This window comes from Aureococcus anophagefferens (genome assembly GCF_000186865.1).
Source record: "Aureococcus anophagefferens unplaced genomic scaffold AURANscaffold_23, whole genome shotgun sequence".
In the NCBI taxonomy this organism is placed as follows: Eukaryota; class Pelagophyceae; order Pelagomonadales; family Pelagomonadaceae; genus Aureococcus; species Aureococcus anophagefferens.
The window spans coordinates 146,063-166,527 of record NW_008705583.1 but is presented as its reverse complement, the minus strand read 5'-3'; the positions used below and the strand labels follow the sequence as shown (position 1 = coordinate 166,527).

General features: G+C 69.8%; 5 protein-coding genes across 5 annotated transcripts; 3 read left to right on the top strand and 2 right to left on the bottom strand.

Moving 5' to 3' along the window:
• Nucleotides 1-82: 82 nt before the first annotated feature.
• AURANDRAFT_31126 (hypothetical protein) lies at nt 83-3,754 on the top strand (the record flags this gene model as incomplete). Its single annotated transcript, XM_009041785.1, has 2 exons — nt 83-2,251; nt 2,453-3,754. 2 exons carry the CDS (start codon nt 83-85, stop codon nt 3,752-3,754), a joined length of 3,471 nt encoding a protein of 1,156 aa, XP_009040033.1.
• A 17-nt stretch (nt 3,755-3,771) lies between these two features.
• GLT1 (hypothetical protein) lies at nt 3,772-8,817 on the bottom strand (the record flags this gene model as incomplete). Its single annotated transcript, XM_009041673.1, has 1 exon — nt 3,772-8,817. One exon carries the CDS (start codon nt 8,646-8,648, stop codon nt 3,858-3,860), a length of 4,791 nt encoding a protein of 1,596 aa, XP_009039921.1.
• A 409-nt stretch (nt 8,818-9,226) lies between these two features.
• Nucleotides 9,227-12,200, top strand: AURANDRAFT_66466 (hypothetical protein; the record flags this gene model as incomplete). Its single annotated transcript, XM_009041786.1, has 3 exons — nt 9,227-10,012; nt 10,196-11,068; nt 11,268-12,200. 3 exons carry the CDS (start codon nt 9,227-9,229, stop codon nt 12,198-12,200), a joined length of 2,592 nt encoding a protein of 863 aa, XP_009040034.1.
• A 3,021-nt stretch (nt 12,201-15,221) lies between these two features.
• AGPR (hypothetical protein) lies at nt 15,222-16,449 on the bottom strand (the record flags this gene model as incomplete). Its single annotated transcript, XM_009041672.1, has 2 exons — nt 15,222-15,580; nt 15,669-16,449. 2 exons carry the CDS (start codon nt 16,368-16,370, stop codon nt 15,236-15,238), a joined length of 1,047 nt encoding a protein of 348 aa, XP_009039920.1.
• A 291-nt stretch (nt 16,450-16,740) lies between these two features.
• Nucleotides 16,741-19,863, top strand: AURANDRAFT_66464 (hypothetical protein; the record flags this gene model as incomplete). The annotated part of the gene is made up of 1 exon (XM_009041787.1): nt 16,741-19,863. The coding sequence occupies one exon, from the start codon at nt 16,741-16,743 to the stop codon at nt 19,861-19,863; it is 3,123 nt and encodes a 1,040-aa protein (XP_009040035.1).
• Nucleotides 19,864-20,465: the final 602 nt, after the last annotated feature.

The window sequence follows — 20,465 nt, the reverse complement described above, 5'->3', positions numbered from 1 at the left end:
CCCGCCCCCGTCGTCGTGGGCGGGCGGCTCCGCCGGCGGTACCATTGTGCTGGTGCTGCCGGCGGCCACCGGCGCGGCGACCATGGGCGGCGCCGGCGGCGTGAAGACGCGGCTCGTGAAGATCGGCGCCGCCAACGCGGGCCACGCGCCGCACAACCGCCTCGTGACGGCCAAGTTCACCCTGCTCAACTTCCTGCCGCTGGCCCTCTTCGCCCAGTTCCGGCGCGTGGCGAACCTCTACTTTCTGCTCAACGGCATGCTCATGATGTTCGCGGAGGTCACGGGCGCGTTCAACTCTCCCTACACGTCCTACACGACGCTCGGCCCGCTGATGTTCCTCATCACGATCTCGCTCATCAACGACGCGCTGACGGACATCCAGCGCCACCGCGCGGACATGCGCATGGACGCGACGGCCGTCGACGTCGTGAGCCGCGGCGGCGGCCAGCTCCGGCTCGCGAACATCCGCTCGGGCGACGTGCTCCGGTGCTTCCGCGGCGAGGCCGCGCCCGCGGACTTCGTCATGCTCGCGGGCTCGGGCGAGGCGTCGACGGCCTACATCGACACGGCGTCCATCGACGGCGAGACGTCGCTGAAGCTGCGGCGCGCCGCGCCGCTGGGCCTGGCCTGGCAGGCGTGCGGCGACGACGGCGGGTCGTCGGACCCCGCGGCGGCCGCGGCCGCGGCGCTCAACGGCGTCGTGGAGTGCGACCTGCCCAACGAGCACGTCAACGCCTTCACGGGCAACGTCGCCCTCGACGGCGGCGGCGAGACGCTGCCCCTGTCCAAGGAGAACGTGATCCTGCGCGGGTCGACGGTGCACTCCGCGTGGGTCGTCGGCGTCTGCATCTACAGCGGCCGCGAGTCCAAGCTGGCCAAGAACATGCGCGAGGCGCCCATCAAGTTCAGCCAGCTCGACCGCGTGACGAACCGCGCGGTGCTCATCGCGCTGCTCCTCCAGCTCTGCCTCGCGATCATCTCGTCCGGCGCGATGGTCAGCTTCGACCGGCGGATGGAGGACAAGCTCTGGTACACGGGCCAGAAGCAGACCTTCGCGTCCTACCTCGAGGCGCGCTGGCCGGACCTCGAGTGGGAGGAGGACAAGGCGTCCTTCGGCTGGGGGCTCTGCACGTTCTTCATCCTCTACTGCTTCTTCATCCCCATGTCGCTCTACGTGACCTTCGACTTCGCGAAGATCGCCCAGATGCAGTTCATCGACTGGGACGAGGAGATGACCAACGAGGTCGACGGCCAGACCGTCCGCGCGAAGGCGCGGTCGCTCTGCGTCACGGACCTCGGCCAGGTCGAGTACGTCTTCAGCGACAAGACGGGCACGCTGACGCGCAACGAGATGAAGCTCCGGCGCATCATCGTCGACGGCGACCACTTCGGCGTCGGCGACGCGCCGGGCGTCGCGCCGCCGAGCGACTACGGCGAGGCGGCGCCGCCGCAGTCCGTCGACGAGCTCTTCGCCAAGGCCCAGGGCGGCGCGCCGGGCAACGACGCCGCGCGCCTCCTCGAGTCCTTCATGCTCTGCAACACGGTCATCGTCGAGGCCCGGGAGGACGCGGCCGAGGCCCCCGTGTACCAGGCGGAGTCGCCCGACGAGGGCGCGCTCGTCGCCGGCGGCGCGCTCTGCGGCTACACGCTCGAGGCGCGGACCCAGAAGACGCTGACGGGCGTTGTATCGCCGCCGCGGGACCTGCAGGGCACGGCTAAAACCGCGCGGACCTGGGACGTGCTCGCGACGAACGAGTTCGACAACGACCGCAAGCGCATGTCCATCGTGCTCCGCGAGCCCGGCGGCGGCGACGTCGTCTTCCTCTGCAAGGGCGCGGACTCGTCCATGCTCGACGTCGCCGAGCCCGGCTCCCGGGCCGTCTTCGAGACGACGACGGTGCCGCAGATGGACGCGTACGCGAAGACGGGCTTGAGGACGCTCGTCTACAGCGCGCAGGTCTGGAGCGAGGCCCGCTTCTCGGCGTGGTACGAGACGCACTACGCGCCGGCGGCCCGGTCCCTCGTCGGCCGCGAGGAGCAGCTGCGCGCGGCCGCGCACGAGGCGGAGAAGGACCTCGTGCTCGTCGGCGCGACGGCCATCGAGGACCGGCTCCAGGACGGCGTGCCCGAGACCATCGCGCTGATGGCGGCGGCGGACATCAAGCTCTGGGTGCTCACGGGCGACAAGCGCGAGACGGCCATCGAGATCGCGCGGAGCTGCCGCCTCATCACGGACACGATGGCCGTCGACGTGCTCTCCGGCGACGAGGCGCCCGACGCGCTGACCGCGACGCTCTGCCGCCTCTACGCGCGCGAGTTCCCCGGCGGCGGCGGCGGCGAGCGGCGCGACGACGGCCCCCTGGCGCGGCTCGGCCGGGCGACGGGCGGCCTCCGGTCCGCGCTCTTCCCCCCCGGGGACCGCGACGCGGACCGCGACCCGGACGCCGTCGAGCGCGCGGTCTCCGCGCTGCTGGCGAAGCACGGCTTCGCCGGCGGCGCCGGCGTCGAGGTCGAGGCGCCGCGCGCGGGCGCGTCGGCCCTCGTCCTCGACGGCGGCGCGGTCACGGAGCTCTTCTCCGCGGGCTACTGCGTCGAGGTCATGCTCTTCCGGCTCCTGGCAACGTACAAGGCCGTGCTCGCGTGCCGCGTGACGCCCAAGCAGAAGGCCCAGTTCGTCCTCCTCGTCCAGACGCACGTCCCGGGCAAGCCCGTGACGCTCGCGATCGGCGACGGCGCCAACGACGTGAACATGATAATGCAGGCCCAGGTCGGCGTGGGCATCTCGGGCCTCGAGGGCCGCCAGGCCGTGAACGCGTCCGACTTCGCCATCGGCCAGTTCCGCTTCCTCCACCGCCTCCTCTTCATCCACGGCCGCTGGGCCTACCGCCGGTCGTCGGCGCTCATCCTCTTCTCCTTCTACAAGAACGCGGTGTTGGCCTACTGCCTCTTCTTCTACTCCTTCAACACGGGCTTCTCCGGCACGTCCATGTTCCACGAGCACTACACGTCCATGTACAACTTCTACCTCGCGACGCAGATCTTCTGGCTCGCGTGCTTCGACCGCGACGTAGACGAGGCCTACGCGTTGAACCACCCGCGGCTCTACGACTCCGGGCGGCTGAACCTGGACCTGCGCGTGCGCGAGGTCGTGACGTGGCAGTTCAGCGGGCTGCTCCACGCCGTGCTCATCTACTACCTCGTCCAGGAGTCGCTCCAGCTCGGGTCGGGCACGTCGCCGTACGACACGTCCGCGCACATGGTCTTCGGCACCGTGGGCATGGTCTGCATCACCGTGGCCATGAACCTCAAGGTGCTCATGGAGACGCGGACCATCGTCCACCTCCGGTCCGCGATGGTCGCCGAGCCCCGGGGCTGGCTCTCGCCGCTCGGCTTCGTCTGCAGCCACAAGTTCGTCTTCGGCTTCAACCTCGGCTTCTTCTACCTCGCGACGATCATGGCCGCCATGCCCTCCATGTGCGAGACCGTGACCATGGTCGACCAGATGCCCTACTGGGGCGTCGGCGAGGAGACGCTCTACCAGGGGCCGCCGTGGCTCACGATCCTCCTCGTTCTCGGCACGTGGCTCGTCGTCGACTGGCTCCACCGCGCGCTGCGCTGGGAGTTCGGCTCCGACGCCGTCTCCCTCCTCGTCGAGCGGTGCCACCTCGAGCGCTGGGCCCGCAACCCGCAGGAGGCGCCCTGGGGCGCGGACCTCATCCACCTCCGCAAGGACTCCAAGATCGCGCCGGCGTGAGCGCCGGCCCGAGGCTCGACGGCAAGGAGTGATTACAGGTGGGGCTGCCGTGGGGCAGGGGCGCCCGGGGGAGGGGAGGGGGGGCGTTTGGTACAGGCGAACTCTACGCGGCGTCGAACTCCGCGGCCGCGGCGTCGCGCTTCTGCTGCTCGATGACGGCCTTGTAGTCCGTGGGCATGACGCGGACGAAGGCGCCGACGTGGGCGTCCCAGTCGCCGAGGAGCTCTTTGGCGACGTCGCTGTCCGTGTGGTCGAGGTGCTTCTGGACGAAGCCGCGGAGCTCCGCGGCCTCGTCGGCGTCGTCGACGGGCCCGAGTTCGACCATGCCCATGTTGCACTTGTCCGGGAAGGCGCCGTGGGGGTCGTAGACGTAGGCGACGCCGCCGGACATGCCCGCGGCGAAGTTGCGGCCCGTCGCGCCGAGGACGACGACGCGGCCGCCGGTCATGTACTCGCAGCCGTGGTCGCCGAGGCCCTCGTTGATGGCGAGGACGCCGCTGTTGCGGACGCAGAAGCGCTCGCCGGCGACGCCCCGGAAGTAGGCCTCGCCGGCCGTCGCGCCGTAGCACGCGACGTTGCCGACGATGACGTTCTCCGCGGGCACGAAGGCCGGGTCGAGAAGCTGGTCCTCGGGGGGCCGCACGACGATCTTGCCCCCCGACAGGCCCTTGCCGCAGCCGTCGTTGGCGTCGCCGAGGACCTCGATGGTGACGCCCGGCGCGAGCGTGAAGCCGAGGCTCTGGCCGCTCGACCCGCTGAGGCGGATCGTCACGGCCCCGTCGGGCAAACCGGACTTGCCGCAGGCCTTGGACACGGCGGAGCTCAGCATGGTGCCGAGCGTGCGGTCCAAATTCGTCGTCTCGTGGTCGACGACGACGGGCGCGTGGTCGCCGCCGGCCGCGTACGCGTCGATGAGACTCCGCGCGGCGGCGATGAGCTCGTTGTCGATCTTCGCGTCGAGCTCGTGGTCCTGGGTCGCCGCGTGGAGGTGGCCCGCCGTCGGGTTGAGCTCCGACGCCGGCTGGAGCAGGGGCGCGAGGTCCAGACCCGCCGTCTTGTCCGGCCGGCCGTTCTTCCGGAGCTTAATGGGGTCGACCTCGAGCACGTCGCCCGCGGCGCCGATGAGGTCGTCCATGGACGTCATGCCCAACGACGCCAACGTCGCGCGCATCTCCTCGGCCAACAGGAAGAAGAAGTTGATGACGTGCTCCGGCTGGCCGTCGAATTTCGCGCGGAGCTCGGGGTCCTGCGTCGCGATGCCGACGGGGCACGTGTTGAGGTGGCACTTGCGCATCATGATGCAGCCCAGGGCGATGAGCGGCCCCGTGGAGAAGGCGTACTCCTCGGCGCCGAGCGCCGCGGCGACGCAGACGTCGCGCGCGGTCTTGAGCTGGCCGTCGGTCTGGAGCCGGATGCGGTCCCGCAAGTCGTTGAGCACGAGCGTCTGCTGCGCCTCGGCGATGCCGAGCTCCCAGGGCAGGCCCGCGCACTTGATGCCCGTCCAGGCCGCCGCGCCCGTGCCGCCGTCGCCGCCGGAGATGACGATGTGGTCCGCCTTGGCCTTGGCGACGCCCGCGGCGATGACGCCGACGCCGACCTCGGACACGAGCTTCACGGACACGTCGCCCTCGGGGTTGGCGCACTTGAGGTCGTGGATGAGCTGGGCCAGATCCTCGATGGAGTAGATGTCGTGGTGCGGCGGCGGCGAGATGAGGCCGACGCCGGGCGTCGTGCCGCGGCACTCCGCGATGTAGTCCGAGACCTTGTAGCCCGGGAGCTCGCCGCCCTCGCCGGGCTTGGCGCCCTGGGCCATCTTGATCTGGATCTGGTCGCTGTTGGCGAGGTAGTGGGACGTGACGCCGAAGCGGCCCGACGCGACCTGCTTGATCGACGACCGGCGGTTGTCGCCGAAGCGCACGGGGTCCTCGCCGCCCTCGCCCGTGTTCGACTTGCCGCCCAAATGGTTCATGGCGACGGCCAAAGCCTCGTGGGTCTCGCGGGAGATGGACCCGAGGGACATGGCGCCCGTGACGAAGCGCTTGACGATGTCCTTCGCGGGCTCGACGTCGTCGATTTTGACGTTCTTGGCCAGGCCGGCCTTGAGCGCGGCGGGCTTCCAGCGGAGGATGCCCCGGAGCGTCGACTTGTCGTTCTGCGCGTCGACCTCGGCGGAGTAGCGCTTGAAGGCCTCGCGCGAGTCGCCGCGCGCCGCGGCCTGGAGGTGGACCATGCCCGCGGGCGTGTTGAGGTGCGTCTCGCCGCCGTCGCGGTAGTGGAACTGGCCCGGGTTGGGGAGCTGGGGCACCTTGTCGTGGTTCACCTGGAAGGTCGTCTGGGCCGCGCCCCAGGCGTGGTTGTGGTTCGTGACGACGTCGCGCTGCAGCGCGTCGAACGACGCGCCGCCGATGCGGCTCGGCGTGCCCGAGAAGCACGTGTCGACGACGTCCGCGTGGAGGCCCACGGCCTCGAAGATCTGGGCGCCCTTGTAGGACTGGAGCGTGCTAATGCCCATCTTCGACATGACCTTGAGCAGGCCCTTGGCCAAGGCCTTGCGGTACGCGTAGTGGAGCTCGTCGTCCGTCGGCAGGTCGTCGGGCTTGGCGATCTCGTTGCGCATGCGCGCGGCGATCAAACCGTCGGACTTGAGCTTGCTGAGGGCCTGGTAGGCGACGCGCGGGCAGACGCCGTCCGCGCCGAAGCCGACGGCGAGCGCGACGTCGTGCACCTCCTTCGCGTCGCCGCAGTCGAGGAAGAGCGCGGCCTTGCCGCGCTGGCCCGTCTTCAGGAGGTGCTGGTGCACGGCGCCGACGGCGAGGAGCGACGGGATGGGCAACCGGCCCGGGCCCGCCATGACGTCCGAGAGCACGAGGATCGCCGCGCCGTCCTCGCCGAACGCGCCTTGGACCGCGAGCGACGCCTGCGTGCACAGGTCCTCCAGCGCCTGCTGCAGGCCCGTGGCGCCCGCGCCGGCGTAGGTCGGGTCGAGGGGCGCCAGGTCTGCGCCCGCGCGGTCGAAGGTCATGTCGAGCGTCTTCGCCGCCCAGCCCGAGTCGCGCGCGGACTGGGACGTCAGCGCCGCGAGCTCCTGGGGCGTGAGCACGGGGTGGTCCACAACTAGCCGCGCGCAGTTCTCCGCCGTCGGGTCCAGCAGGTTCGACTCGGGCCCCACGGGGCAAACCAACGACATGACCAGCTCCTCGCGGATCGGGTCGATGGGCGGGTTCGTGACCTGCGCGAAGAGCTGCTTGAAGTAGTCGCTCGGCGGCCGCGGCTCGGAAGACAGCACGGCGAGCGCCGCGTCGTTGCCCATGGACCCGAAGCCCTCCTTGCCGCCGATGGCCATGGGCGCCAAGAGCGTCTCCATCGTCTCGGTGGTGTAGCCGTGCATGACGAGGCTCCGCGCGACGTTCGCGTCGTCGAGCTCCGCGCGCGGCGGCGCCGTCGCCGCGGCCCAGTCGGAGAGGAAGACGCGCCGCTGCTCGAGCCACTCGCCGTAGGGCTTGGCCGCGGCGACGGCCTCCTTGATCTCGTCGTCGGGCACGACGCGGCCCGCTTCCAAATCGAGCAAAAACATCTTGCCCGGCTCGAGGCGGCTCTTCGTCTTGACGTCCTTGGGCTTCAGCCAGGGGATCACCCCAACCTCGGACGATACTAAAACGCGGTCGTCGTTGGTCACGTAGTAGCGCGCGGGCCGGAGGCCGTTGCGGTCCAGCGTCGCGCCGACCCACTTGTTGCTGTCGGTGAACGCGATGAGCGCGGGCCCGTCCCAGGGCTCCATCAAGCACGAGTTGTACTCGTAGAAGGCCTTCTTCGCGTCGCTCAGGGAGTCGTTATCCTGCCAGGCCTCGGGGACCATCATCATGGCGACCTCGGGCAGCGTCCGCTCCGACGCCGTCGTCAATAATTGGAGCACGCCGTCGAAGTTGCCGCTGTCGGACATCTCGTCGGACGTCACGGGCAGGAGCTGGTTCGTGTCGTCGCCGTAGGCCGGGGACCGCAGCAGGCCCGCGCGCGCGCGCATCCAGTTCTTGTTGCCGCGGAGCGTGTTGATCTCGCCGTTGTGGCACATCATGCGCAGCGGCTGCGCGCGGGACCACGACGGGAACGTGTTCGTCGAGAAGCGGCTGTGGACGAGGGCGAGGTGCGTGAGGAAGTCGTCGTGGCCGAGGTCCGCGCCGAAGTACGGCAACACCTGCTCGGGCGTGAGCTGGCCCTTGTACGTGATCTGGTACGGGCTGAGGCTGTTGATGTACAAGACCGCGTCCTCGCCGACGCCCTGCTCCTGCATCGTCGCGAAGGCCTCGAGCTGGGCCACGGACTGGGCGCGGTAGAGCTCGCGGGCGAACTTGCCGCCGTCCCAGGCCTCGGGCTTGGCGAGGAAGAGCTGCTCGACGCGCGGCTCCGACGCCAGCGGCGCCTCGCCGAGGTCCGAGTTGTCCGTCGGCACGACGCGCCACCCCAGGACCGACATGCCCCGCTGGCGGCTCACGCGCTCCAGGGACCGCCGCGCCGCCGCGGCGTTGGCCTCGTCCTGGGGCAGGAAGCACATGCCGACGGCGTAGTCGCCGAGCGCCGGCAGCTCCCACGCGCACTCCTGCCGCAGGAACGAGTCGGGCATGGCGACGAGCATGCCCGCGCCGTCGCCGGACTGGGGGTCGCAGCCACAGCCCCCGCGGTGGCTCATGCGCACGAGCATCTCGTTGCAGTCCACGAGCGTCCGCCGCGTCGGCTCCTTCTTCAGCGACGCGACGAGACCGACGCCGCACGCGTCGCGCTCGAAGTCGGGGTCGTAGAGGCCCTGGCGGCCGGGCGCCCGGCCCGACGCGCCCACGGACGCCAGGGCCCGCGCCCAGCCGCGCACCGTCGTGCGGGAGGAGCGAATGTTGCGCAACATAGTTCCACGGGCAGTTGTTCACGTCGCGCGCGCGCGTGCGGCCGCGGGCGACTTTGCTCTTTTCAGAGCTACCTGTGGGGTCTCACAGGTGCCCGCAAACGCGGTCTTGTGTCGCACAACCCGCTTCGCGCGCGGAAGCTGGTGACAGGTTGCGAGGTCAAGTGATATTGCAATCCAGGACAAGCACAACCGAACTGGCTTGCGCCACGAAATTCGCGAGGTTGTCGCGTCGAACGCCTCATCAAGTTGCCTTGCACGGTGATGAAAGCCGACCTCACAGGGCCGCACCCTGGCCCAGGGCCGCGGGAGCCAGCCCGAACCGCAACGCGTGGCTTGGATGAGAAAAAGCAGCTGCAGGAGACTCGTGTGCGGCCGCGTGGGGCGCGCGCGAACTCCGCGGCGCGCGCGGCCACCGAATTTGCCGGGGTCGTTGGTCACGGGCAAAGATGACACGACTGGGCGTTCCGCGATGAGGGTGCGTCGCGTATATAGGGCTACGACGTCGAGCGGACGGCGGCGCGTGAGGAGAGCGCCGAGGTCAACTAGGCTTCAACGCAGCGCTGGGCTGGACTCAGGCGATGGCCGCGAAGACCGCGGCGGCGGCCGCCTGGTTCGCGCTCGCGCTGCTCGCCGGGACCTGCAGTCCCTTCACCATGCCGCGCCACGGCCACCGCCGACACCAGCGCCGCGGCGCCGCCGTCGGCGAGCAGGAGGTGGAACAGAAGCCCATCGTGCGCACGGCGGCCGGCGCGCTGCAGGTCGGCCGGAGCGAGATCCAGACGCTGGTCTTCGAGGGCGACTACGTGGTCCACTACGAGCGCGGCGTCTGCCAGTACGCCGGCCGCCTGCAGGAGCGCGACGACGACGACGGCGACGGCGGCGGCGACGGCGAGCTGCCGATTTTGCTGCGCTTCGCGGATCGCACGGTGGCCCTGGAGCACCGCGAGGCGTCGCGGCTCACGCGGCTCCGGGGCTCCGACGAGACCGTGGCCGTGCGGTCGTCGGAGCTCTTCCAGCCCGCGGACGGGCCCGCGGCGGCGGCGCCGCCGCCGAGCCTCGGCAGCGAGAACGTCGGCGGCTCGCCGTCGACGTCGGGCCCGCGGCTCAGCAAGTGGTCGAAGCCCGAGGTCTGGCGGGGCAAGCGGGACCGCGCCGAGGCCGCGAGCCGGGACCACGCGCGCGACCTGCTCACGCTCGCGGCCGCGCGGTCGTCGCGGAGCCGCGACGCGTGCGCGCCCTTCGACGACGAGGCCGCGGCGCTCCTCGAGGCGGGCCTCGGCTACGAGCTCACGGCGGGCCAGCGCCAGTGCTGGGAGGACGTCGAGGAGGACATGTGCCGGCGCCTCGCGCCCATGGACCGCTTGGTCTTCGGCGACGTCGGCTTCCGCGCGGACATCGACCGCCGGTTCGGGACGTCGCGACCAAACTTCGGAAGTCGATTCGGCTGATTTTTGGACGACTCGATCGCTCTCGTCGAGTTCTCGAAGCTCGCGTCGACACCGTCGCATACACTCACATTGAAGTCGGGTTGAAGATTTTTCGCGCAGGTCGGCTTCGGGAAGACGGAGCTCGCGGTCCGCGCGGCCGCGCTCGCGGTCAAGAGCGGGCGCCAGGTCGCCATCCTCGCGCCGACGACCGTGCTCGCCCAGCAGCACTACAAGGTCTTCCGGCGGCGCCTGGAGCCCCTGGGCATCACCGTCGAGTTCCTGCGGTCGCCGAGCCGCAAGTACGTCGACGAGGCCACGGGCAAAAAAGCGTCGTCGGCCAAGGAGTGCCGCCGCGTGCGCGAGCAGGTCGCCTCGGGCCGGTGCGGCGTCTGCGTCGGCACGCACGCGCTCCTGTCGCCGAAGCAGGTCTGGCACACGCTGGGCCTCGCCGTCATCGACGAGGAGCAGCGGTTCGGGGTCCGGCAGAAGGAGCGGCTGAAAGCCGCGTGCGTCGACGTCGACGTGCTCACGCTGTCGGCGACGCCCATCCCGCGGACCCTGGGCGCGGCGCTCGCGGGTTTGCGGGACACGTCGGAGCTGCCGGACCCGCCGCCGGGCCGCGGCGAGACGAGCTCCCTCGTCGCGCGCGACCAGCCGGGCCGCAAGGAGGACGACTACTTCCTCACGGCGATCCTGGAGAAGGAGCTCGCGCGGGGCGGCCAGTGCTTCTACGTCGTGCCGCGCATCGCCGACGTGCCCGCGGCGCGGCGCCGGCTGCTGGGCGCGCTCAGGGCCATCGGCCACCCGGCGGCCGCGCGCGTCGACGCGCCCGGCGAGCCGGACGACGACGACGACGCGGAGGACCCGAGCGGCGGTGCCATCGCCGTCGCCCACGGCCGCGTCGACGACCCGGCGGCCGTCGTCGCCGACTTCGCCGCGGGCGACAACGAGACGCGGCCCGTGCTGCTGGCGACGACGCTCGTCGAGAACTGCGTGGAACTCAAATCTTCAATCCGACTTCGATGTGCGCGTAATCGAAGAATTTGGACCAGAATCTTTCGCTCTGCTTCGAGAACTCGACGAGAGCGATCGATTCGTCCAAAAATCAGCCGAATCGACTTCGATGTGGCCGAGCGAGAGAATTTCACAGTTTGGTCGGGACGTCCCAAACCAGCGGTTGATTTCCACACAGGTCGAGAACGGCCTCGACCTGCCGCGGTGCAACACGATCGTCATCCAGGACGCGCACCGCTTCGGCCTCGCGTCGCTGCACCAGCTCCGGGGCCGCGTCGGCCGCGGCGAGCGCAAGGCGTTGGCCGTCTTCCTCTACCCGCGCGACGGCGCGACGACGGACGCGGCGGCCGCGCGGCTCCGCGCGGTCGCGGACGTCGACGCGAAATCGGGGCCCGAGCTCGCGCGCCGCGACCTGGAGATCCGCGGCGCCGGCGCGCTGCTGGGCACGCGCCAGAGCGGCCGCGCGTCGCGCGACGTCGGCGACGAGATGTACGCGAAGCTCCTCGTCGAGGAGCTCGAGCGGTTGAGGGCCTTGGACGTGCGGCCCGCGGACCGCGGCTGCGACGCGTCGCACCTGCCCGCGGCCGCGCTCCTGGAGCAACGCGCCGCCGGCGACGCGGACGCCGAGGCCGCGCTGGCCCGCGTCCGCGGCGCGCCGACGCTGGAGGCGTGCCAGCGCGCCGCGCGCGCCGCCAAGGCCGCGCTCGGGCCCGACGCGGCGAAGCTCGCGGTCAAGCTCCGCTTCCTCGAGCTCCACGGCGCGCGCCTCGGCTTCGAGAGCGCCGCGCTCGAGGCGCGCGCCTACAACGACCTCACGACGCCCCACGGCCTGCTCCGCGCGCCGCGGCTGAACCCGAAGACGTGGACGCTCCTCCGCCGCGAGGTGCCCGAGGGGTCGCGGTCGAGCCTCCGCTTCGACGAGACGACGGCGACCGTCGAGGTCGTCCGCCTCGGCGCGCTCAAGCCCGCGCAGCAGGTCGACTTCCTCCTCGAGGCCGTCCTCCACATGGCCGGCTTCCTCGACCGCGTCGCCCAGGTCCACGCGACGGACGCCGCGGGCGAAAAAAAAGCGGACGAGGCCGCCGAGGCGCCCGCGGCCGTCGCGAGGTAACATCGCTTATTTAGGACGCCACCGCGTGCGCCGCGCGTTCGCGCGGCCGCGGCCACCGGACATCTCCGCGAGCGCGAGCGCAGTCCGGATAGGCGTCGCGGACGAGCATGTCGCCGCGGGCGACGGTTCGGCGGCGGTCTCGCGAGGCGCCTTCAGTGCCAAAAACAAACCCTTGAAACGAAAGGCCTGGGGTTTTGTATCTTGAAGTTCAGCTTGGTTAGTTGCCAAGTTCAACATACAAGTTGAAGTTACTAGTAGGGGGTCGTAAACCGCTCGAAAGTGGCCCCCCCCGGGGTCCTTTCGCCGAGGCTGGCGTTGTGAGTGGGTAGCGTCGTACATTTTGAGACACTCGGGCGTGAGGATCGTTGTTCGCGAAAAATTGACTTTCAACCCGCACTGACCAGCTCCTTGCATGTTTTCTTCTCCCCCGGAGCTAAGCTTGCTCCAGTTAGCTCCGCGAGAGTACTGCAGAGCATAAAGCTCAGGGTCCAAGAAGCGCAGAATGCCATACCAGACATCGTTTCGGTAGTCCTCGTGAGTACCGCCGTAAGCGAAATACTCCGGCAGGGTACGAGCACGCCGATAATGCTTGTAGCGAGTGTGAGCACGGACGCGACGAGAGGCGCCAGGCATGACGTAAACCTCAGCGTTCGCCTCAAGCAACTCATCAAGTTCGATGCAACCTGGTTGCACAGAGTTAAGATGATTGACAAGAGTTCGAGTGTTTGAGAGTTCATTGTTTGAACAAAGGCTGGAGATGTTAAAGAGTACTCCTTCAAAATCTTCTAGCCGCGCTACTGCCTTAGAGTGAAGACTAAAAGTCTGTTGACAAATGTTCTGAAGCTCAGATTGAGAGGGGCTCTCATCGAAACTGGGGAGTTTAAGTTCTCCTCCAGTGTAACAACCCACGTTGTAGGTGCACGTTGCTTGAGTAAGGGAAACATCCGCGCGGTCAGGACGTTAAGAATCAAGTATGGGGGCTTTGTGGCGGGAGACTGGCCTAAGGTAACTCATATATAACTAACTTAGCTTGAAGTTGGCAGCGCAGTGGTCTTGTATCTACAACCTGGCTTTAAGACAGTCACAGCGAGCGACGAAGGATACATATCTGGATTTCTATGACGTCGCTCCTTTTCTTTCTTACTCACTTAACTCCAGCGATTGAGGACAGAGAGCCCGATCGCAGATTAGGCTGCCTACTTGAGTAGGGAGTCTACTAACTAGATTTTACCATACCCTAGCCAAGAGTCAGGCTGAGGGCAAGTTACCTCCATAGTGCCCTCAACACGTACCCAAAAGTGTCTTACAGAGCTCCAAGCGCATTGTAGCAGCCCGACGAGCATTCTCGCACGTAAAGCACCCGCCGCGTCCGTCCCCGCGCCCGCGGCCGAGCGCGTCCGCGCGGCCGCGATTGTTCCCCTCGTGTATTTCGTGGGGCGTGTTCGCACCATCGTCATATTGTCGATCCCTCAGGTCAAAAGCTTCGAACATCATGGTGCAGGGCAGCCTCGAGATCACCCTGAAAAAGCCGGCGGCCGACGCCAAGGTCGGCGTCTCCCTGGTCGGCAGCCCGCCGCTCGTTCACCAGATCCGCGCCGGCGGCCTCGGCGCGGCCGCGGGGCTGCGCCTCCGCGACCGCGTCGTGAGCGTCAACGGACTGCCGGTCTCGGGCCAAGAGGACGCGGCGGCCGCGCTCGCCGCGGCGCCGGCGGGTGCGCTCGTCGTGGTCGTCGAGCGCCTGCAGGTCGCGAATCCCCCCGGCACTCCCCCCGGCGGCGCGATGATCGAGGTGGCGTACTGCGGCGTCGTCACGTGGATCATCGGAATCCTCCTCTGCCCGTGCGTGTGCGGCTGCCCGTGCGACAAGATGACCGTCTACCGCGCCCCCGACGGCACGCTCTACAACATGCAAGGCGCGGCGACCAACCCCGCCTGCATGAAGATGTAAAGCGCCCAGGCTCGCCACGGAGCCCCCGACGCGTCGCCCGCGCGCGCGAGCGCTCGCCGGCCGCGCGCTCCCGACGCGGCGCCGCGGGCCCGGTCGCGACGCGCGGACTAAGAATTGCACGCGTATGTGGGGTGTATGCGCGAGGGGAGGGCCACTGCCCCGCGCGCGTCGAAGATGGCCGTGTTCGTGTCGCCCCGGGCATCGCCGCGCCGCGCCCAGCAAACCCAAGAACTTTCAAACCGGCCGACGACGACGCGCTCATGACCGAGGCGGAGGTCGACGAACGCGTCGAGCGCACGCGGCGCGCCGTCGGCGACCTCGACCACGACGCCGTCGCGTCCATCCTCGACCTCGCGGACTCGAGTCGGACGCGGTCCGTCACGCGGACCCGCCGGCGGTGGCGTCGGCTCGCTGGCGCCATGCGCACGGCTTACTTGATCTTTTATGTTCAAACAAACTAGGGCCCGGCATTACGCTTCCTCGACCGGTGCGACCCGGTTTTCCCTTTCGCTCTCCTTGACGAGCAACATCCATTCAACATGCACTTTCCAGCAGAAGTCGAGTCGATGATCGGCTCAAGCCGTCGCGCGTGAGCGAGACCCTGTCTGCCAGCCGCACACCCGTCGCTCAAGCCGTCGCGCGTGAACGCGACAACCTGTCCGCCCGCCGCACACCCGTCGCATCGCCACGCAGTACCGCGCCGCGCAAAACAAATGAAGATCCTCGTCTTGCACGCGCTGGTCCTGTCGTGCGCCGCGTTGAGGCCGCAGCAGCCGACGATGCAGTCGACGCGGCGGGCCATCCTCGGCGGCGTCGCCGCGATGCTCCCGTTCCAGCCCGTCTTCGCCGGCGACGAGGTCGACGAGGAGATGCTCGAGAAGATGCAGGCCGCGCGGGAGAACTGGAAGAAGAACTCGGTGCGCCGGGGCTTCGCCTTCGAGCCGAGCGCGTCCATGCCCTTCGTCAAGGCGGACACGGTCGGCGCGCCCGCGCGCGACCGCGCCGACGCCGCCGCGGCCAAGGCGGACGCCGCGGCGCCGCCGGCCGCGGCGCCCGCGGGCGCGCCCTAAAAAAACTCCGAGCCGTCTTAGAGCTGGAGGCCGAGGGACTCGTCGAGGCCGAGCATGATGTTGAGGTTCTGGACCGCGGCGCCCGACGCGCCCTTGCCGAGGTTGTCGAGGCGCGCGACGAGGACCATCGTGCCCTTGGCGTCGTTACCGAAGACGAAGAGCTCGAGGCCGTTGCTGCCGTTGAGCGCCGTGGGCTCGAGGAACGCGCCGCGGGCGAGGAGGTCCGCGTCGACGGCGCCCGCCAGCCCGAAGGGCATGACCGTGACAAAGGTCGACCCGGCGTAGTGCGCCTCGAGCGCCGCGTGGACGGCCTCCGCGGACGTCGTCGTCAGGTCCGCGTGGTACACCGGCACGGAGACGACCTACCACATGCGTCGGTCACGATGTTTCATCCTTTTCCTGGTCAAAACCTCTCGAAAATCGTCGCGGATGCGGGACGCCGGAGGCGACCATGCCCTGCTTGAAGTTCCCAACCGCGGGCAGAAAGATGGGCGGCGCGTCGAGCTTGCCGTGGAAGGCCATCTCCGGCAGGTGCTTGTGGTCGAGGTTGAAGCCGTAGGCGCCCCAGGGCTCGTGGTCGTCCGACTCGTAGATCTCCGCGAGCTGCTTGCCGCCGCCGCTGTAGCCGGAGACGGCGCTGCAGGCGAGGCGCGCCGCCGGTTTGAGGAGGCCGGCGTCGACCAAGGGCCGCGTCAGCGCGATGAAGCCCGTCGGGTAGCACCCGGGGTTCGCGCAGCGGCACGACGCGGCGATGCGGCCGCGCTGCGCCGCGTCGAGCTCGGGGAAGCCGTACTCCCAGGCCGGGTCCGTGCGGTGCGCGGTGGAGGCGTCGACGATCTTGACGTCGTTGCCGTCGTCGACGAGCGACACGGCCTCGACGGCCGCGTCGTCGGGCAGGCAGAGCACGACGGCGTCCGCGCCGTTGATCGCCGCCTTGCGCGCGGCCGCGTCCTTGCGCGCGGCCGGGTCGATGGACACGATCTCGATCCCCGGGTGCGTGCTCAGGCGGTCGAGCACCTGGAGGCCCGTCGTGCCGGCCTCGCCGTCGATGAAGACCTTCTTCTTGGCGCGCAGCGCCGAGTGGCGCGTGGCTGCGCGAGGCGGCGCGACGAGCGCGGTTGCTACGGCGGCTAACGATAGGAAACTGCGCATTGCTGTGAGCTACACCGTCGCGACGGCTGCGCAGGATTCTCAGTGTCAACCTCGATGGCAGCGGCGAGGCACCCTGTTTTGCGGTTTTTGCGGGAGCCGCCGGAATCTTTGGAGAGCAGTTCACCCTTGACGGCACTGTCGCGGTTGCAGTTCTCGCAGCAACGAGCGTCGCGGCGCGACGCGTGCGCGGCAGTCGGAGGTGCGCATTGTGCTCAAGAGATCGCTCGGCTTCTCGGACAAGCGCAAAACAGCGCAAAAAAACTGCGCAAAGCCGGCGCAACCAGTCGGAGGTGCGCATTGTGCTCAAGAGATCGCACGGTAGCTCGGACAAGCTCAAACAGCGCGAAAAACTGGGCAAAGACCAACCAGCATGAAGCGCCTCTTCATCGCAAATCGCGGCGAGATAGCGGCGCGCATCGCACGCACCGCGCGCGACCGCGCGCTGCCGTCCGTCGTCGCCGTGGCGCCCGAGGACGAGCAACTCGTCGCGCAGTACCACTGCGACGCCACCGCGCCGCTGCGGAGCGCGGCGTCGTACGCGGACAGCGACGAGCTCATCGCCGCGGCGCTGCGCGAGGGCTGCGACGCGGTGCACCCGGGCTACGGCTTCCTCTCCGAGGACGCGGCCTTCAGCCGGAACGTGCGCGACGCGGGCCTGACCTTCGTCGGTGCACCGACGGCCGCGCTCGAGGTCTTCGGCGACAAGATCGCCGCCCGCCGGCTCGCGGTCGACGCGGGCGTGCCCGTCGCGCGCGGCGCCGTCGTCGGCGGCGCGGCGGAGCTCGAGGCCTTTCTCAAGGATGGGATCGGCGCGGGCGTGCTCAAGGCGCGCGCCGGCGGCGGCGGCCGGGGCATCCGCCGCGTGTCGCTCGCCGGCGACTTGGCGGCCGACTTCGAGCGCTGCGCGTCCGAGGCGTCGCGGTCCTTCGGCGGCGCGGAGGAGGGGCTGCTCGTCGAGGACCACGTGTGGTCCGCGCGCCACGTCGAGGTGCAGGTCGCCGCCGACAGCTGCGGCGCCGTCGCGACGCTCTTCGACCGCGAGTGCTCGTTGCAGCGGCGGCACCAGAAGCTGATCGAGGTCGCGCCCGCGCCGTTCCTCGACGACACGCTCAGACGGTTGATAGCGGAAGCGGCCAAGGCGCTCGCGGCGAGCTCGGGCTTACAGGGCCTCGGCACCTTCGAGTTCCTGATCAACGGAGACCGCTTCTACTTTATGGAGTGCAACCCGCGCTTGCAGGTCGAGCACACCGTGACCGAGGAAATCGCGGGCGTCGATCTCGTCGCGGTCCAGCTCGCGCTCGACGCGCTCCGGAGCCGCGCGGCGGCGCCGCGGGGCTTTTCCGTGCAGGCGCGGGTGTTGGCGGAGAAGAGCGGCAAGCCGAGCTGCGAGCCCGCGCGCAAGTTCAATCCGCCGACGAACGGCGTCCGCGTCGAGACGGCGCTCGCCGAGGGTCTGGGCACGCACCCGAGCTTCGACTCGCTCGTCGCCAAGGTCATCGTGAACGCGCCGACCTACGAGCGCGCGCTGGACAAGGCGCGGCGCGCCGTCGACGACTTCGGCATCGAGGGGCCCTCGACGAATCTACGGTTCCTGTCGGAGCTGCTGTCGCGCCCCGAGGTCCTCGACGCGACGGCGACGACGACCTTCGTCGACGACGCGTTTCCCGACGACGAGGCGGCGGCGCTCGGCGACGACGGTGACGGCGCGCTGCGCTCGCCCACGGCGGGCACGGTCGTCTCCGTCGCGGCCGTCGGCGAGATCGCCCGCGGCAAGCCCGTCGTGGTTATCGAGGCGATGAAGATGGAACACGTCCTCGCGGCGCCCGCGGACGGCGAGGTCGTCGCCGTGCGCTGCGCCGTCGGCGACGTCGTCTCGGAGGGGTCCGTGCTCGCCGAGGTCGCCATCGCCGCGGGCGCCGAGGCCGCGGCCGCCGAGGCCGCGGAAACTGTCGACCTCGACGCGCCGCGGCCGGACCTCGCGGCGCTGCGCGCCCGCCTCGCGCTTTTAGACGATGCCGCGCGGCCCGAGGCCGTCGCGCGGCGGAGGAAACGCGGCCAGCTGACGGCGCGCGAGCACGTCGCCGCGTTGTGCGGCGAATCGTTCAAAGAACTCGGCGGCCTCGCGGTCGCCGCCCAGCGCCGCACGCGCAGCGAGGAGGAACTGGCCGCGAAGACGCCCGCCGACGGCGTGCTCACGGGCGTCGGCATGGTCGGCGCCGCGCCCGCCGTCGTCGTCGCCGTCGACGCGACGGTCCTCGCCGGTACCCAGGGATTCTTCCACCACCACAAGCTCGATCGCGCGGTGCAGGTGGCGGCGAAGCGGCGGCTGCCCATCATCGCGTTGCCGGAGGGCGGCGGCGGCCGGCCGAACGACGGCGACGTCGAGGGCCTGATGGCGGCCGGGCTATTTATTTCCACGTGGCACGCGTACGCGGCGCTCGCGGGCGTCGTGCCCCGCGTCGCCGTCGTCTCGGGCTACTGCTTCGCCGGTTCGGCCGCAATTGCGGGCTGCAGCGACGTCGTGATCGCGACCGAGACCTCCTCGCTCGGCATGGGCGGCCCCGCGATGATCGAGGGCGGCGGCCTGGGCCGCGTCAAGCCCGAGGACGTCGGCCCCGCGCCGGCGCTCGCCGAGCGAGGGGTCGTCGACGTCGTCGCGGCCGACGACGCCGCGGCGTTGGACGCGGCGAAGCGCTACCTCTCGTACTTCGCGGCGCCGGTCGCGCCGCCGGCGCCCGCGGGCGGCGACCAGCGCCTGCTTCGACAGCTCGTCCCGGAGAACCGGAAGCGGGCCTACGACATGCGCGCGATCCTCGACGTCGTCTGCGACGAGGGGTCCGTCTTCGAGCTCCGGGACCGCTTCGGCCGCTCGGTGATCACGGCCCTGGCCCGCGTCGACGGTCGCGCCGTCGGCATCCTCGCGTCCGACCCGGCGCGGAACGGCGGCGCGGTCGACGCGGACGCCGCGGACAAGGCCGCGCGCTTCCTGCGCCTCTGCGACGCGTTCGGGCTGCCCGTGGTGTCGCTTTTGGACTGCCCGGGCTTCATGGTCGGGCCGGACGCGGAGCGGGACGGCATGGTGCGGAAAGCCTCTCGGTTATTCCTCGCCGGCGCGAAGCTCTCCGTGCCCGTCGTCGCCGTCGTCGTCAGAAAAGCCGTGGGCCTGGGGGCCATGGCGCTTTGCGGCGGGAGCACGAAAGTTCCGGTGGACACCCTCGCGTTTCCGACGGCGGAGATCGGCGCCATGGGCGTCGAAGGAGCAGTCAATCTTGGCTTCAAGGCGAAGCTCGACGCCGTCGACGGCGACGAGCGCGCCGCCTTGTTCGACAAGCTCTGCGCCGCGGTGCACGCGCGCGGCGCCGCGACGACCGCCGCGTCGCAGCTCGAGGTCGACGACGTCGTCGACCCGGCGGAGACGCGGGACCGGATCGTCGCGGCGCTCGCGGGCTACGAGCCGCCGCCGCCGAAGGACGGGGGTTTGGACGCTTGGTAATGACTTAGAGACTACATCTTGAAGAAGTCCTTGTCCTTCCTTGACGGCAATTTGCCTTTGCCAAACTTGGGTCCGCAGAGGTGGCAGCGTGCTGAGGCGGCTTCGACGCAGCTTCTCACAAACGGCACCTTTACTGCTCGATGCCTTCGAATTCGGAGAGCGACGATGTGCCTCGCGCGGCTCTCGCGCCGTCGTGGACCTCGGTAGGGCACGACCGCGCGATCGTGGACAGCATTTGAAGACGTACAACGATGGTCCTCTTACGAGGCATGCGCCCGACCCGCAGCGCGACGACGACGAAGGACGCGCCGGCCGACAAAGCGACAGCGTCGGACCCTCCCTGCGCCGTCTGCGGCCAACACGCCGGGCGCTACGCCTGCCCGCGCTGCGACGTGCGCTACTGCTCGCTGGCCTGCTTCGGGAAGCACGGCGAGTGCTCGGAGCGGTTCTACGCGCAGCGCGTGCGGCGCGCGCTCGCCGAGGAGCCCGGCCGCGGCCGCGCGCGGTGCGTCGGCGACCTCCTGTCGAAAGGCGAGGACGACGACGACGCGCGCGCGGCGCCGAGCGAGGCGCGGCTGCTGGCGCTGCTCGAGGGCCGCGCC